The sequence below is a fragment of the Oncorhynchus mykiss genome, chromosome 12 (genome assembly GCF_057628025.1).
Source record: "Oncorhynchus mykiss isolate SJ-2025 chromosome 12, ASM5762802v1, whole genome shotgun sequence".
Classification (NCBI taxonomy): Eukaryota; Metazoa; Chordata; class Actinopteri; order Salmoniformes; family Salmonidae; genus Oncorhynchus; species Oncorhynchus mykiss.
In genome coordinates this window covers 75,701,112-75,719,389 of record NC_143033.1, presented here as the reverse complement: position 1 = coordinate 75,719,389, position 18,278 = coordinate 75,701,112, and the positions used below count along the sequence as shown (strand labels likewise).

General features: G+C 40.1%; 2 protein-coding genes across 6 annotated transcripts; one reads left to right on the top strand and one right to left on the bottom strand.

Annotated features, from left to right (window-relative positions):
• Nucleotides 1–3,785: 3,785 nt before the first annotated feature.
• On the bottom strand, nucleotides 3,786–14,297 carry LOC110538257 (UNC93-like protein MFSD11). 3 transcript variants are annotated; one of them, XM_021624965.3, is made up of 13 exons: nucleotides 13,721–14,297; nucleotides 12,701–12,756; nucleotides 12,433–12,540; nucleotides 12,197–12,276; nucleotides 10,152–10,248; nucleotides 9,982–10,040; nucleotides 9,657–9,804; nucleotides 9,413–9,462; nucleotides 9,192–9,257; nucleotides 8,983–9,108; nucleotides 8,706–8,880; nucleotides 8,438–8,573; nucleotides 3,786–5,072 (listed from the first exon to the last, which is right to left on the bottom strand). In XM_021624965.3, exons 1-13 carry the CDS (start codon nucleotides 13,808–13,810, stop codon nucleotides 4,917–4,919), a joined length of 1,347 nt encoding a protein of 448 aa, XP_021480640.3. In that variant the 5' UTR covers nucleotides 13,811–14,297; the 3' UTR covers nucleotides 3,786–4,916. The 3 variants fall into 3 exon arrangements, with proteins under 3 accessions (XP_021480640.3, XP_090049457.1, XP_090049458.1); XM_090193331.1 differs by having other exon boundaries at nucleotides 12,701–13,003; nucleotides 13,721–14,153; XM_090193332.1 differs by lacking the exon at nucleotides 12,197–12,276 and having other exon boundaries at nucleotides 13,721–14,108.
• ubfd1 (ubiquitin family domain containing 1) lies at nucleotides 14,158–17,538 on the top strand. 3 transcript variants are annotated; one of them, XM_021624970.3, is made up of 7 exons: nucleotides 14,158–14,366; nucleotides 15,141–15,428; nucleotides 15,542–15,750; nucleotides 15,877–15,942; nucleotides 16,672–16,777; nucleotides 16,864–16,946; nucleotides 17,106–17,538. In XM_021624970.3, exons 1-7 carry the CDS (start codon nucleotides 14,351–14,353, stop codon nucleotides 17,214–17,216), a joined length of 879 nt encoding a protein of 292 aa, XP_021480645.1. In that variant the 5' UTR covers nucleotides 14,158–14,350; the 3' UTR covers nucleotides 17,217–17,538. The 3 variants fall into 3 exon arrangements, with proteins under 3 accessions (XP_021480645.1, XP_021480646.1, XP_090049459.1); XM_021624971.3 differs by having other exon boundaries at nucleotides 14,273–14,370; XM_090193333.1 differs by lacking the exon at nucleotides 14,158–14,366 and adding an exon at nucleotides 14,443–14,528.
• Nucleotides 17,539–18,278: the final 740 nt, after the last annotated feature.

Sequence of the window (18,278 nt, the reverse complement as noted above, 5' to 3'; positions counted from 1 at the left end):
CCTTTTTCCCTACTGTATTTATTTTATTTATTTTGCTCCTTTGCACCCCATTATTTTTATTTCTACTTTGCACATTCCACTGCAAATCTACCATTCCAGTGTTTTACTTGCTATATTGTATTTACTTTGCCACCATGCCCTTTTTTTGCCTTTACCTCCCTTATCTCACCTCATTTGCTCACATCGTATATAGACTTGTTTCTACTGTATTATTGACTGTATGTTTGTTTTACTCCATGTGTAACTCTGTGTTGTATGTGTCGAACTGCTTTGCTTTATCTTGGCCAGGTCGCAATTGTAAATGAGAACTTGTTCTCAACTTGCCAACCTGGTTAAATAAAGGTGAAATAAATTAAATAAATAAATACAATTTAGCACTAACTGAAGTTAATTTAGTGCTTTATCCAGGCAGCCGGAAAGTAGAGCATTGCAGTAGTCTAACCTAGAAGTAACAAAAGCATGGATACATTTTTCTGCATCATTTTTGGATAGAAAGTTTCTGATTTTTGCAATGTTACGTAGATGGAAAAAAGCTGTCCTTGAAACAGTCTTGATATGTTCGTCAAAAGAGAGATCAGGGTCCAAAGTATCGCCGAGGTCCTTCACAGTTTTATTTGAGACGACTGTACAACCATTAAGATTAATTGTCAGATTCAACAGAAGATCTCTGGATCAGCGGGGTGGAGATGTTGGCGATGTTGTTTCCTACAGTCACCACCTGGGGGCGGCCCATCATAAAGTCCAGGATCCAGTTGCACAGGGTGGGGTCGAGACACAGGGTCTCGAGCTTAATGACGAGTTTGGAGTGTACTATGGTGTTAAATGCTGAGCTGTAATCGATGAACAGCATTCTTACATAGGTATTCCTCTTGTCCAGATGGGCTAGGGCAGTGTTCAGTCTGATTGCAATTGCGTTGTCTGTGGACCTATTGGGGCGGTAAGCAAATTGGAGTGGTTCTAGGGTGCCAGGTAGGGTGGAGGTGATATGATCCTTGACTAGTCTCTCAAAGCACTTCATGACGGAAGTGAGTGCTACGGGGCGGTAGTCGTTTAGCTCAGTTACCTTAGCTTTCTTGGGAACAGGAACAATGGTGGCCCTCTTGAAGCATGTGGGAACAACAAACTGGGATAGTGATTGATTGAATATGTCCTAAACACACCAGCCAGCTGGTCTGCGCATGCTCTGAGGACGCGGCTAGGGATGCCGTCTGGGCAGCCTTGCAAGGGTTAACACGTTTAAATGTTTTACTCACGTTGGCTGCGGTTAAAGAGAGCCTGCAGGTTTTGGTAGCGGGCCGTGGCAGTGGCACTGTGTTGTCCTCAAAGCGAGCAAAGAAGTTGTTTAGTTCCTGTACGTTGTTATGATCACACCACGTCTCGTTAATCATAAGGCATACACCCCCTTCTTCTTCTTACCAGAGAGATGTTTGTTTCTGTCGGTGCGATGCGTGAAGAAACCAGGCGGCTGTACCGACTCTGATAACGTATCCCGAGTGAGCCATGTTTCGTGAAACAAAGAATGTTACAGTCTCTGATGTCTCTCTGGTAGGCAACCCGTGCTCGGATTTCGTCTACCTTGTTGTCAAGAGACTGGACATTGGCAAGTAGTGCACTCGGGAGTGGTGGGCGATGTGCCCGTCTACGGAGCCTGGCTCCGTCTGCCCCTTCTGCGGCGCCTTTGTTTTGGGTCGCCTGCTGGGATCCAATCCATTGTCCTGGGTGGTGGACCAAACAGAGGATATGCTTCGGAAAAGTAGTATTTCTGGTCATAATGTTGGTAAGTTGACGTTGCTCTTATATCCAATAGTATCTTATAGCTGTATGTAATAAGACTTAAGATTTCCTGGGGTAACAGTGTAAGAAATAATACATAAAAAAATAAAAATAGTGCATCGTTTCCTAAGAACATGGCCGCCTCGCTTCATCTCTGTGGGCGCTGGTGAAGCTTGAATAAAGATTACCTGACTAGTGACACACAGAGCGATGGTTTATCATGCAGAAAATTGTGAGGCGTGTGCCACACTTTAACTATCAATAATAGTATACCGTTGGAATGACTGAGGCATTCAGCATAATTTATTTCACGGTATTGTGGTGGTATTGTGGTGGTTTTATGACCGGCTGGTTTTGAACAAATGCCAAGATAGAAGTGTGGAGACACCGGAGGGGATTGTGAAAGGCCATTTTCACAGCTATGTCATACTTCGAATGCTTTGGACAGGAAATGCAAGTGATGGAAATTACTTTTCACAGGCTTGAAAAATTGAATTTTGACTGAGGATTAAAAGGCAGCTGGCTTGAAAATGTGAATTTATTGAGTTATTCTGTCATGGGCACCACTTTCTGTTATTGCCATTTAATACCACAAATACCTATGTACTTCTCTGTGTTGCAGGCACGTTAAGCTTCGGTCCAGTTAGTGTTAGAAATACCAGGGGAGCGCTTGTAGATTCCAATAGGTAATGTACATTTCAGGACTTATACCACACATTCTTCTTTATGTTTGTATGCAAAGGATCAAGTTGCACAATTGACAAAAAAATAAAGGAGGAACACTTTAGGATTCTGATTATAATGCAATCAATACTCAATTACCTGTGAAGTACTGCAGGACCTATGGTGCCCTTACTGGTCCAGTGCTTCTCTAAGGTCGTCATCCAACTCTATGATTTATGGGCCCTGCTCTTGAACCTTGCTTGGAAAACAAATTAACTGCAGTGATGTCACATCTTCCTGCCAGTGATCAACATTAAAATGTCCTTTTTAGGGGGAGAAAATATACATCACTTTTATGGAGTACTAACAATGAAATAACTTTTATCCGGTTCTTTTTAGCTTTCTATCTAAATTGTTGCAAGTGTAATAAAATGTTGGACATAGATGCATTTGAAGGTGAGCATTTGTAATGGAAAATATTTTAGGTTGAAAGTCTGCATCACCTTTAATATGTACCCAGTGGTGTAAAGTACTTAAGTAAAAATACTTTAAAGTACTACTTAAGTAGTTTGAGGTATCTGTAGTTTACTATTCATATTTTTTTCAACTTTTACTCCACTACATTCCTAAAGAAAATCATGTATTTTCTACTCCATACATTTTCCCTGACACCCAAAAGTTACATTTTGAATGCTTAGCAGGACAGGAACATGGTCTAATTCACGCGCTTAAAGAGAAAATACCTGGTCATCCCTACTGCATCTGATCTGGCGGACTCACTAAACACAAATACTTTGTTTGTAAATTATGTCTGAGTGTTGGAGTGTGCCCCTGGCTAACTGTAAATTTAAAAAGCAAGAAAATCATGCCGTCTGGTTTGCATAATATGAGGAATGTGAACTGGTCATACTTTTTTAAATATTTTTTTTATCCCTAAATACATTTTAGAAATTACATTTACTTTTGATACTTATGTATATTTAAAACCAAAATTCTACATTCTACTTTTACTCAAGTAGGATTTTACTGGGTGACTTTCACTTGAGTCATTTTATATTAAGGAATCTTTACTTTTACTCAATCATTTTAAACTATTCGGTACTTTTTCCACCATTGTATGTATCACACATTTTAATAAACGTGCAGTACCAGAAAGAACTTGCAATCGAAAACAGCACACGCAATTTATTGCCATGGTGGGAAAAAAAGAGAAGTGCATTATCATGAGGATGCAAACGTCTCTGCTTGGACTGAGTTAACATATCCTTTTCCTGCATATAAGAAAAGGAGAACCGCAACAGTATAGCTGCAACCTGACAGTCTTTAGAAAGGAATAGTTGAAATAGGAGTTTAATTAGAGTGTTTTTTATTGTATGAACAACGTTACTGTTTCCTTCATTCTGATCTAAATTGATGCCTACAGTTGTATTTTAGCACCATCTCCTGAGCATAATGTGTATTGCACGTTGTTGTCCCACACAATAACCTCTGATAATGAATGTGCAATCTAGAACTTCAATTCCCAGTAAAAATGAAAGTGTTGCACTTGCCCAGTGACGTCTACCAACACTTTGGGTGACACAAACCGAAGAAGCACAAGTAAGCGCACCTGTTGGTTTAAATGTTTAAAAATCAGATTGTGTTTGTACCTTCTCGTTGCCACAGAGGACACATACGGCAAATAGGTTACTTTAACCAATTGTGTTTTTTCAAAGTCTTTATAAACAGATACAAGCAACCAAAACATTAACAGGCACTTAGTATGCATGGCTGACATAAAAGGATAAATGTTCATGCATATAGATGTATATTTTTTAACTACTCTGCTACATGCTATGGGCACTGAAAATAAGTTGTACAGTAATTGTATTATTACAAGGCAATATATATATTTTTTAATCACTGGATAGCTCCTGTAAGCTTTGGCATGGTGGATGTTGAGAATTGTCATAGACTAAATTTTGACAATTTTGTCTATCTATACACATTTCGACACAGCATTAAATTTAGAGGTATACATCAATATCGTTTCCCGTACATACTATAGCTAGCGTGTTTTTGTCACTAATAACATATTTTCTGAAACAGTAAGATCATTATATAAGCCTCAATATTAACATTTCTTCTGTTTAGTATGCATCTTAAATTCAAAACAAACATCTAAAAACAATTCCATCACGTTATGAAATGTATGATGTATTATAACACTACCATAGATTTTGCAACAATGAGACTATCTTAAATAACAACCCTGAGAGCAATGCATAAAGACAGCCAATACATCAGGTGAGTGGTCTTATATTACACATACACAATCCTATTGGATTTTTTTTTTTTTTAATTACATTTACTCATGTTATAATTAGTGTATTGTGCAAGATAGGTTAAAGCTAAGATATTGAAGGTGCAAAGTATCTTTCCTGTTAAAAAAAACAAGAAATGTAAGTCATTTGACTGTGCCCGTGTTGAAATGATGTGTCCTAATACTCTTGTTGTAGGTCTACAGAGAAGTTCTGTATTCTTTCCACCATGAAGAAGCAGAGTGTTCCAGTGAAACCCAGGGTGACCATAATGAGCAGTTGCCATGTCAACAGCAAGTAGCCACTGTAGAAGAAGGCAACTGCTGCAAAAATGGACTGGCAAAGGAAAGAAGAAAACAAAAACTTGTTGAAAGTAATACAAAGAGTTGACTTTGTGTTACTACTCTGTCACAGTAATGTATGAATTGTGTCTTAGATTGTGAGTTCTTACAGAATACTAATGTAATAAACAAATTGGTACCTACAGCTATAAAATAACAATAATGCATGTTTTGAGTGGCTAAATAGACCGACACAAGAAGGCCTTCAATCGTCCTTCACTCTAGTTATTCTTACAGTATAACCACACAAGGGATACACTACCGGTCTAAAGTCTTAGAACACCTACTCATTCAAAAGGGGTTTTCTTTATTTTTACTATTTTCTACATTGTAGAATAATAGTGAAGACATCAAAACTATGAAATAACACATATGGAATGTGTGTAACCAAAAAAGTGTTAAACAAATCAAAATATATTTTATCTTTGACATTCTTCATTCTTCAAATAGCCACCCTTTCCCTGGTGACAGCTTGGCACACTATTGGCATTCTCTCAACCAGCTGGAATGCTTTTCCAACAGTCTTGAAGGAGTTCTCACATATGCTGAGCACTTGTTGGCTGCTTTTCCTTCACTCTGCGGGTTGACTCATCCCAAACCATCTCAATTGGGTTGAGGTCGGGGAATTGTGCAGGCCAGGTCATCTGATGTAGCACTTTATCACTCTCCTTCTTGGTAGAATAGCACTTACACAGCCTGGAGGTGTGTTGGGTCATTGTCCTGTTGAAAAACCAATGATAGTTGGACTAAGCGCAAACCAGATGGAATGGTGTACCGCTGCAGAATGCTGTGGTAGCCATGCTGGTTAAATAATAAATCACAGACAGTGTAACCAGCAAAGCACCCCCACACCAGAACACCTCCACCTCCATGCTTTATGATGGGAAACGCTCATGCGGAGATCATCTGTTCACCCACACCGCGTCTCACAAAGACACGGCTGTTGGAACCAAAAATCTCCAATTTGGACCAGACCAAAGAACAAATTCTCACTGGTCTAATGTCCATTGCTCATGTTTCTTTGCCCAAACAAGTCTCTTCTTATTCTTGGTGTCCTTTAGTGTCCTTTCTTCGCAGCAATTCGACCATGAAGGCCTGATTCACAGTCTCCTCCGAACTGTTGATGTTGAGGTGTCTGTTACTTGAGCATTTATTTGGGCTGCAATTTCTGGGGCTGCTAACTCTAATGAACTTATCCTCTGCAGCAGAGGTAACTCTGTCTCTTAAGTTCCTGTGGCGGTCCTCATGAGAGCCAGTTTCATCATAGTGCTTGATGGTTGTTGCGACTGCAGTTGAAGCAACTTTCAGGTTTCAAGTTCTTGAAATGTTCCGTATTGACTGACCTTCATGTCTTAAAGTAATGATGGACAGTAGTTTCTCTTTTGAGCTGTTCTTGCCATAATATGGACATGGTCTTTTACCTAATAGAGCTATCTTCTGTATACCCCCCTACCTTGTCACAACACAACTGATTGGCTCAAACACATTAAGAAGGAAAGAAATTCCACAAATTAACATTTAAGAAGGCAAACCTGTTATTTGAAATGCATTACAGGTGACTACCTCATGAAGCTAGTTGAGAGAATGCCAAGTGTGTGCAAAGCTGTCATCAAGGCAAAGGGTGGCTATTTGAATATATATGTTGATTTGTTTAACACCTTTTTGGTTACTAAACTCAGCAAAAAAGAAACGTCCTCTCACTGTCTACTGTGTTAATTTTCAGCAAACTTAACATGTGTAAGAACATAACAAAATTCAACAACTGAGACATAAACTTAACAAGTTCCACAGACATGTGACTAACAGAAATTGAATAATGTGTCCCTGAACAAAGGTGGGGTCAAAATCAAAAGTAACAGTCAGTATCTGGTGTGGCAACCAGCTGCATTAGGCACTGCAATGCATCTCTTCCTCATGGACTGCACCAGATTTGCCAGTTCTTGCTGTGATATGTTACCCCACTCTTCCACCAAGGCACCTGTAAGTTCCTGGACATTTCTGGGGGGAATGGCCCTAGCCTTCAACCACCGATCTAACAGGTCCCAGACATGCTCAATAGGATTGAGATCCGGGCTCTTCACTGGCCATGGCAGAAACGGACATTCCTGTCTTGCAGGAAATCACGCATAGAATGAGCAGTATGGTTGGTGGCATTGTCATGCTGGAGGGTCATGTCAGGAGGAACCTGCAGGAAGGGTACCACATGAGGGAGGAGGATGTCTTCCCTGTAACACACAGTGTTGAGATTGCCTGCAATGACAACAGGCTCAGTCCGATGATGCTGTGACACACCGCCCCAGACCATGACGGACCCTCCATCTCCAAATTGATCTCGCTCCAGAGTACAGGCCTCGGTGTAACGCTTATTCCTTCGGTCCAGCGACAGTGGGTTTGTGCCCTTAGGCGACGTTGTTGCCGGTGATGTCTGGTGAGGACCTGCCTTACAACAGGCCTACAAGCCCTCAGTCCGGCCTCTCTCAGCCTATTGCGAACTGTCTGAGCACTGATGGAGGGATTATGCGTTCCTGGTGTAACTCGGGCAGTTGTTGTCATCCTGTGCCTGTCCCGCAGGTGCGATGTTCGGATGTACCGATCCTGTGCAGGTGTTGTTACACGTGGTCTGCCACTGCGAGGATGATCAGCTGTCCGTTCTGTCTCCCTGTAGCGCTGTCTTAGGCATCTCACAGTACGGACATTGCAATTTATTTACCTGGCCACATCTGCAGTCCTCATGCCTCCTCGCAGCATGCCTAAAGCACGTTCACGCAGATGAGCAGGGACCATGGGCATCTTTCTTTTTGTGTTTTTCAGAGTCAGTAGAAAGGCCTCTTTAGTGTCCTAAGTTTTCATAACTGTGACCTTAATTACCTACCGTCTGCAAGCTGTTAGTGTCTTAACAACTGCTCCACAGGTGCATGTTCATTAATTGTTTATAGTTCATTGAACAAGCATGGGAAACAGTGTTTAAACCCTTTACAATGAAGATCTGTGAAGTATTTGCGTTTTTACGAATTATCTTTGAAAGACAGGGTCCTGAAAAAGGGATGGTTCTTTTTCGCTGAGTTTACATGATTCCATATGTATTATTTCATAGTAGAGATTCCTTCTCTATTATTCTACTAATAGAACATAGTCTCTATTATTCTAATGTAGAAAATAGTCACACAAAAAACAAACTTTAATGAGTAGGTGTTCTACAACTTTTGACCGGTAGTGTACATCGGCCTACGCATACCTAAACAGCCCTAAGTTATTAATCAACTATACAGCAATGAACTACACCCAGCGCACCACAGTATCAGTTGCTGGTACATATGTTTTAGTAAACGATCAGCTGTATCATGCTCTCTCGGGGGTTACCTGGATGAATTTGAAGATGGCAAAAGCAGGCGCGCTTTGCTCAGCATAAACACGCCCCAAGATGCTGTACAGTTGAGTGTTGAAACAGCTGTCACCGAGTCCAAGCAGGAAACTACAGAGCAATGCGATAGAGATACTAGGAAACAGATAGGAGACGCTCAACTGTGAGGGGGTTACAACAGGTCATTTTCAACTGACATGATTTCTGATTAATATAAAAACAATATACAGCCCTGCTTTTATTGTTTTGTTTATATTAAAGCAATACCTTGGTGTCAGATATGGCTTGTTCAGTGTGCTAGTTTTTAAAACCACAGGGGCATCATCTGGGATGTTGAGGTAGATCAAGTAGAAGGCGACAAAATGGACGACCATCCCCAGGAAGACCACAGATGTCCGTCTGAAGCGGTTATTCTTACATACTAGTCCAAAGACTCCTCCACCTGACAAATCACATCAGATTACTGTCAAACTAGTTCCTTGTTAGATTGTAACAGCTACATAAGAGTGATGGGTACAAGTTACACTGGGCAACACAAACCTACCAACTATCTCTCCAATCCCCAACACGATTCCAGAGATCCCAATCAAGCCTTTAGCTGCCGCTCCAAACTCTGTTGTTGCCCCGATACATGTCCCATACACACCACTGTAGAAAGACAGCTCCAGACCTACGATGACAACACACTGGTAAAAACACTATTCCTCTGAAGGAAATGTCTGGACTTTTGGTTGTGCAGTACAATCTACTTACCACTGTATGCCATGCAACAGCTCAGAAGCAATATGGTTTTGGTTTTGAGCAGTTGCAGAATTGTCTCTGAAGAGAAGGAAACACACAAGGAATTGCTTTAGATGACTAACAGGATAGTAAAACAGTGAAACAACAAATGCAAGGTAACGGAGGTGCCCTTTAACCCAAAGGAATAGATCAATGATTGATTGTATAATAACAAATGTGCCTGTGAAGCTTACTGAATTCTGACTTTGCATCTTGTACTGCAGAGTTGGCTCTTTGCTTATACCTGCCAAACATTAAGATGGAAAATGATCAAATTAGCAAGACAAATACATTATTAATTTTCAATACTGTGATATTCAAATTCATAGCAGAATGAATAACCATCATTTAAAACAGAGACACCAAACGCAGTGCCATAGATTCCCATTGAAATAAGGGTACAGTGAGAGAGTACTGTCAGTTAATTAGGAAACTAACATCATGCGAGATGAGAGCAAAGGCTGGCCTTCCTCCTCATTGAGCATCTCCTCCTCTGGTGGAAGAGTCTTTCTCAGAGCCAGGAAGCTGAGTGTTCCCAGCACTGAGGTAACCAGCAGACCAATAAAGATAGTCTTTCTGCTCCTATCTGAGAGGGACATCAAGAACAAAGGAAACAGTGTCAAACAGAGAACACACATCATTACTAAGTAGGGCAACACTATTGGAAGGACGTATGAGTCATATCCTTAATGAAAAAGTTTTCATTAATGTTAACTCCCTTTTCTCCATATTTTCCCATTGGATGATCTTCACATGCACATACCTGATATTTCTATCCTTCCATTCCAATCAAAATAAATGTAAAGATTGCCAAATAACATGCTGAAAAAGAAAACAATGTGTTACAATTACACATTCTGCTCTAGGTCACCAAATAATGGAAATTACTGCCATTATTATGTAGCCTACCATTAATATATACTATTAATATACCTGCACTGTAAAAGGGCCCAAAACATCCCTGTGTTCCTATTGATGGTGGAAGCATCGGAGTTCTCCACAAGGAAGTGTCCTTGAGCTGTCCAAAGCACTGATGAAAGGGATACAAACAAAGAGTGAGAGAGGCTGATTAGGAACTGCAGATGTAATGAATAGAGATGGTTGCTATTTGATGACATTTGAATTGATCAAAATGCATTTTCGGGGAACTATTCAGGGAAAATGTGTCTATTTTACTTGGCACAAACTAACATTATCAAACAATTTGGTTCATCTGCTCTAAGAATTCTAATTTAGCTCTCCTGTTTGTAAAATGTTTGCTTTGCTTGCGATCAGAGATAATGAACATAACCCCGGCATTTCCCTTTTATGTAAATCATTAACAAGCTCCATTTCAGACATCATAACCATGGTAACTTTTGTCCAAAGCTCAGCAACTGACAAGACATACTCAATACTCTTTACCATGCATGCAGGTCATGTGCTCCTTCTTGATTTGATCTGCCGTACCCATATTGATAACTGTTTATAACACTGTGTAATTACTATGGCATTTGATCTACTTACAACTTACAAATCATTATTCCGACAGCAAAAACATGGGTACAACTCAGTTTACAAATGTGTTAGGAATGAATGGCATGCATAAGAGAATAGCAGACTCCAGAGGCATGTAGAGAATTTTGGATTGGATTAGGCATATGCACAGAGAGGTGAAATATACACTGCGTGACCAAAAGTATGTGGACACCTACTCGTCAAACATTTCATTCCAAAATCACGGGCATTAAAAGGGAGTTGGTCCTTCCTTTACTGCTATAACAGCCTCCACTCTTCTGTGAAGGCTTTCCACTAGATGTTGGGACATTGCTGCGGGGACTTGCTTCCATTCAGCCACAAGAGCGAGGTTTGGCGCAATTAGGCCTGGCTCACAGTCAGCATTCCAATTCATCCCAAAGGTGTTCATTGCGGTTGAGGTCAGGGCTCTGTGGAGGCCAGTCAAGTTCTTCCACACCGATCTCAACAAACCATTTCTGTATGGACCTCGCTTTGTGCACTGGGGAATTGTCATGCTGAAATAGGAAAGTGTTTTCCCCAAACTGTTGCCACAAAGTTGGAGGCACAGAAATGTCATTGTATGATGTAGCGTTAAGATTTCTCTTCAAGGGTCTATAGTCAGAAACATGAAAAACAGCCCCAGAACATTATTCCTCCTCCACCAAACTTTACACTATGCATTCGGGCAGGTAGTGTTCTCCCGGCATCCGCCAAACCCAGATTCGTCCGTCAGATTGTCATATGGTGACGTGTGATTAATCACTCCAGAGAACTCGTTTCCACTGCTCCAGAGTCCAATGGCAGCAAGCTTTACACCACTCCAGCCGACACTTGGCATTGCACATGGTGATCTTAGGCTTGTGTGCAGCTGCTCGGCCATGGAAACCCATTTCATGAAGCTCCCGACGAACAGTTATTGTGCTGATGTTGCTACCAGGTAGTGAGTGTTGCAAGCAAGGACAGATGATTTTTATGCACTACGTGCTTCAGCACTTGGCAGCCACGTTCTGTGAGCTTGTGTGTCCTACCACTTCACGGCTCAGCAGTTGTTTCTCCTAGACGTTTCCACTTCACAATAACAGCACTTACAGTTGACCGGGGCAGCTTTAGCAGGGCAGAAATTTGACAAACTAAGTGGAATCCTATGACGGTGCCACGTTGAAAGTCACTGAGCTCTTCAGTAAGATGATTCTATTGCCAATGTTTCGCTATGGAGACTGCATGGCTGTGTGCTCGATTTTATACACCTGTCAGCAACGGGTGTAGCTGAAATAGACAGATCTACTAATTTGAAGGGGTGTCCACATACAGTCCTTTGTAATATAGTGTATATTACTTTATACCAAACTGTCATGTAAATCATGACAGTTCAATGTAATTTGTGCCAATATGAAATGATGTGAAGGATTCTGTAGATTCTGTAGTAATGTTAACCAGATAGCAGAGGGAACAAAGGAGAGATCCCATGAAACCGGACTTACTGGCTGCTCCTATGCCGATTAGTACTGAGGTGAAGTAAAAGGACCATGTTGATGGGGTGATGAATACAGCTACGTAACCACTATGGAAAAGAATGGAACCATAACAAACAACAGCACGTGACCTTGTTATAACTAGACAACTACTTCAGACAGAAATATCAACCAACTACTGACCTGCAAATAGAAAATGAATGGGGGGGGGGGGGGGTAATTCCTTTAGAATTCATGATACTCACCTGTAAAGAATTCCACTGAAAAACATTGTAAACTGTGGTCCAATTATTGCAACAACAGTTGGAGCTAACAAATTTGAAAATGAAAAAATTCCATAGATGATTCCAAGGCTGTTGTACAAGGACAGAAAGAAAACAGTACAGAGAAAAAAGTTTAGTGTCTGGTATAAGGGTCAATGATTCTGAAAGATGCACATTATCTCCCCCACTCATTTTGCTGAGATAATGTGGTTTTCCAATATGTTGCCTATGGTAACACCATCCAACTCACCTGTGATAACCACTTCCAGTGAAGGTATCATTGTCCAGGCTTTTAACTATGGTTTGCTTTAAAATAGAGAAGAAATGGGATATTAATGTGAATCATATGAACATAGAAAATATGTTCTCAAATATTGCTGCCACCACTACCTATGTGCCCTGTTGAGATTGACGTTTACATGTATTAATTTGAGTAATTCCTTTGGCATGACAATCTATTGACTGATGAAGAAATTGGAAACACAAGATGCGCCTGACCCAGGACTCCTCCAACAATGCACCACTGACAAGGCTGCTGAGGACATCATGTGAGCTGGAAGATGCACAAGAAAATAAACTGATGCAATTTATCATGGGGTAAAAGTTCTTAAACTTGAGAGTCAAAGTCAATGGACTTGAAAAAAGCAAAGCATGACTGCAAAATGACAACAATTCAAATAAATTTGTATTGGTCGCATTCACATATTTAGCAGATGTTATTGCGGGTGTTGCGAAATGCTTGCGTTAATAACTCCAGCAGTGCAGTAATACCTAACATTTCACACAGATCTAAAAGTAACAGAATGGAATTAAGAAATATATAAATATTGATGTACCATGAATGATAAACAATTATAACATGTCTAATGTAACCACTTTTAAGATATCAAACAGCTACCAAATTTAGATAGCAGTTATCAATGGGTAACTGTCCATTGTCTCAAGTGAAATTGACTATTTAGCAAACAAAACAACTGATCAGTCAATACATTACAAACATGTCAAATGACAACATATATTATATTTCTGATTAATTCGAGTATGTAGCCTACATGACAGGTCATTTGAAGGGGAGAGGTCAAACAGCTGTCAATTTCAGATAAATTAGCTAGTTAGGAAGTTGCTGGTATCTGAAATATCATTGGGTAGGTGTGAATTTGCTCCAGTGATATTGACTCTAGCAAACAAAACACATTACCAGTCAATATAGTTTGCCTAGGCAACGACTTCGGTTTAGGTCACACAAGTGAAAGTGTGTTCTTTGACTTACTTCAATGTTTCCACAGGTGGTGAAAGCAGTGAAAATGAACAGAAATCCTAGTCCCAGAATGACAACGTTGTAAATCCTGAGGTCTGCCATGATTATATTATTCTTGCACCACCTCTTGGTAGATGTCCCAGATCGCTACACAGCACTCAATGCAATGAGATAAGATTATTCCAACAGTTACACTTCTTGCGTCGACCAGACATTTCTGAGATGGCTAAACAAATACAAAAAGCATAGAATCTAACTAGACACCCACGCCGTTGCACTTTTCGGCTACTCTTCCTCAAAAATCCATATGGTAACTTTTCTTCTTCACGCTCTCTCTGTCAATAAGTTATCAGCACGAGCCAATTCAGCATAACCCTGCCATTAGCACATTTGGTAGATTGTTGTAGTTAGTAGGCTATGTATCTAATAGCTAGCTAGCGAAGTTTCTCGTGATCGCATATAATACGACCAAGCTTTATGTCGTTGTTGTGGGGGGGACAACTGCCAAATGACTTTCATTAGAAACCAAGCAAACAGTTGAGATTTATCAAACGCTTTACATACAATGGAAGCCCCGTAGGACCAATACACGTCAGCGCGTCCGTTTCCCAGCAGTCTCACTTCATATTGTACACAATCATCATGGCGACCCAGGATGGTAGGTATTGAAAAAAATATAATGCTATGCTTGCCACAAATCTATGCGGCGCAATTTATCAATTTTCAAATCATTAATTTAGGAATTTAATCGTATTTATGGTGTTGGTGCAAATTGAACATGTCAATTGGATTTGAAATCCTATTTTCTTCATAATCCAAGGTTCGCCCGGTTATCCTGGTCACTGGCTAGCTGCTAGCCAACCATATTTAGCTAGATAACGTTAGCTCTTTCGATTTTGTTACATAGCCAAAATAACTAGAGCTACTGTTACATAAGTTGTAATTTGATTCTAGAAACCTAGGACAAGTGTAATAGTTGTAGCTATCGCTATGTTATTTTGTAGCTATCAGCCTTAGCTATATTAGGCATTTATAAGCTATCAAGTTATGTTAACTAGCTAGCCAACTCTATCTGACTGCAAATGTAGCTTGGGATGTGTCAGCTAACTTAGCTAGCATGACTAGGTAGTTAGCGCTATTTGCAAATAAGCTACAGTAACTCGCTAACAGCCACGTGAGATGTCAGATTTAGCGAACGTAGCTAAACGACCCACAGAATACCAAATAGGTCAACCAGCCAGTTGCTTGCTGCTGCTTTGTCATAACAAACGAGCTGCATGAAGCCATACTTGCTAGTTATTACTTGGCTGAGAAGACCTAATGTGACAAACTATTCCCAAACATTGAGTGTTGACATAGCTGTGCCTGACTGATAATTCTTGTGGAGCTGAGAATTCTCAGCTAAACTATGCCTTTCACAATCCTTTCATAGGAAATGAAGAAGTCGTAATGGAAACTGAAGCCACGTTGAAAGAGCCACAACCACTGTGTGAAAATGTTGGTGAAGGAAATGCTGAAGTATCGGAAACTGTGTCTCGGACAGATAATGCCGGGGAAAGCTCTTCAACTCAGGACCCCACTGTCAGCAATGGAGATGACAGTGATGAAGGAAAGGAGATGGTGGATCTAAAGATTATTTGGAACAAGAATAAGTATGATCTCAAGATTCCTTTAGATGGCACTGGAGCCAAACTGAAAGAGCGAATCCATTCACTCACTGGTAAGTAGTTGTTTAGGCTTGCGTACTAACTACTTGGATATGTATAACAGTCACAGTGTTGATTAATGTCTCTCAACCACTCTCTATTTTTCTCTCTCTCTCTATGTTAATAGGTCTTCCACCTGCTATGCAGAAAGTGATGTACAAGGGACTGCTACCAGAAGATAAGACGCTACGTGAAATTAAAGTTACAAATGGTGCAAAAATAATGGTGGTCGGATCTACAATAAATGATGTACTAGCTGTAAATACTCCAAAAGAGGTTATTCAGCAGGAAGTTAAAGCTGAAGAAAACAAAAAGGAACCTTTGTGTCGGCAAAAAGTAGGACTTTTCAACGTCTTTTGAGTTCCATATTTGTAAATGAACAACTTCTTTGCCCAAGGTATGGTCACAGCTTGTGATGTTTTTTATTCAACTGTGAACTTATAATAATGTATTGAATTTCAGCAACACAGAAAGGTGTTGGACAAAGGCAAACCAGAGGACATAATGCCATCTGTTAAAGGAACAAAGGTGAGTATTTTCAACAAAACCCGAATGAATGATGGTTGGGAAAGTATGCTTTTAATGGTTGTTTTACACTGAGTATACCAAGCATTAGGAACACCTTCTTAATATTGTTGCAGCCCCCCATCCCTTGCCCCCAGAACAGCCTCAATTCTTTGGGGCATGGACTCTACAAGGTGTCTGGCCCATGTTGACTCCAATGATTCCCACAGTTGTGTCAAGTTGGGTGGATGTCCTTTGGGTAGTGGAATGTTCTTGACACCAATGGGAAACTGAGTAAAAAACCCAGCAGCGTTGCAGTTCTTTACACAAACCGGTGTGCCTGGTACCTACTACCATACCCCATTCAAAAGCACTTAAATATTTTGTCTTCCCTATTCACCCTCTGAATGGCACACACACAATCCATTTCTCAATTGTCTCAAGGCATAAAAATCCTTCTTTAACCTGTCTTCTCCCTTTCATCTACACTGAATGAAGTGGATTTAACAAGTGACATCATTAAGGGGATCATAGCTTTCACATGGATTCACCTGGTCAGTCTGTGTCATGGAAAAAGCAGGTATTCCTAATGTGTTGTATACTTGGTGTATATTACCCTGTTTATATATTTTTCTCACAGATATTTCCACTGGAACACTGTATCACGTTCAGGAGCTTGGAGATGGGTCGTTGTGAATTACTTTCTTGTTCTTCCACTAATGACCAGCAAGTGATCTCTCATTTGTTACACAGGAACGCTTACCAACAGTGCCTTTAGCCGGAATGTACAACAAATCTGGTGGAAAAGTTCGTCTCACCTTCAAACTGGAACAAGATCAACTGTGGATTGGAACTAAGGGTGAGATGACACCCTGGTTTAGTTGGATTGTGTATAAGGAAAAAGTGTTATGGCACTCACCCTTATCTGTGTACATTCTCCTACAGAGAGGACAGAGAAAATCCCAATGGGATCCATCAAACATGTGGTGACTGAACCCATTGAAGGCCATGAGGATTATCACATGATGGTAACACGTTTCCTTACTACAAACTGCACAAGCCAGATTGACAGTTGATGTAATGTATGTTTTTTTCCATAAACACATACATTACTTTGTATTTTGTCAAAAGTAGCTATCTTACTGTCATTTATGGTGCAATTCATTTTCTGTCATTCACTTTCCTAGGCGTTTCAGTTGGGTCCAACAGAAGCCTCTCAGTATTGGGTCTACTGGGTGCCAATTCAGTTTGTTGATGCAATCAAAGACACAGTCCTTGGAAAGTGGCAGTATTTCTAATGTGCCTCTATTACTGACAGTGGAAAAACTGTGATCTAGAACAGGAACATATGAAAATGGGGATCTGGAGACAACAAGGAGTCCTAAGGAACTTAACATTGAAGCATATTAGAGAAGCAAACTGAAGGATGCCAATGGACTAATCATATTATTTGGGGTTTCAAGTGCACTATGAGGCATCATCATATTCCTCAGCCCAGTTCATCATAAAAAATTGAGCAAACCCAAGGGAAAACAATAAAACTAAATGTACAGAGATTGCTGATGCATTTTTCAGTTATTCTTAAAGTAATAAAATGTATTTAAGGAAAAAAAGAAAAAAGCTGGACTAGTATGTGGTAGCCTGTTTATTTATTCTATGGATCAACACAAGAAAACTTGCCAAAGTTGAATACAGTTTCTAAATGTCTCAAGATATTGGTTTACTTGTAGTCATGATAAATGTTCATGTTAACAGAAATTATTTAAACATCTAATGGAATTTAAGAAGATTCCCTCAGCAGAAGTAGATCACAATATAACTTAAAGTGGTAAGAAACTTACTCATGTAAGTTTTGCTATTTACAATCATCATTTATAGTTGAAGGGGGATTTCTGTTGATTATTTAAAAAGAAGAGTGGGTGCTGTGGTATGGTGTGGAATAGTCTCACAGATGATTCAGAATATGTTTCTATTCTGCATCAGGCCAGACATTGAGCATTACTGCAATCCAGTGTCATGCTATCATGAGACCTCTGTCACATGCAAAGGGAATTAGTATAATCACATGGTTTAGATCAACAACTGCAACTGATGGGGGCCACAAAAAATCTGAACTCATCATGAGGGGCCGCAGTTGCTCGTGATTCCCCTCCCCCATCACCACATTAGCAGCCTCCCTCTTGACAGCAGATATTATGTCATTCTGCTTTAGTTTATTTAGTACGATTCTACACATTTTGCCATGGGGTATAGAGAAAATGTTGCTGTTTTAAAGCAAGTTTGCTGCAATTCTACACATTCTGTCATATTTCAGAGACAAGATCTTGTAATTGTATAACATATTTTAATATAATTCTACA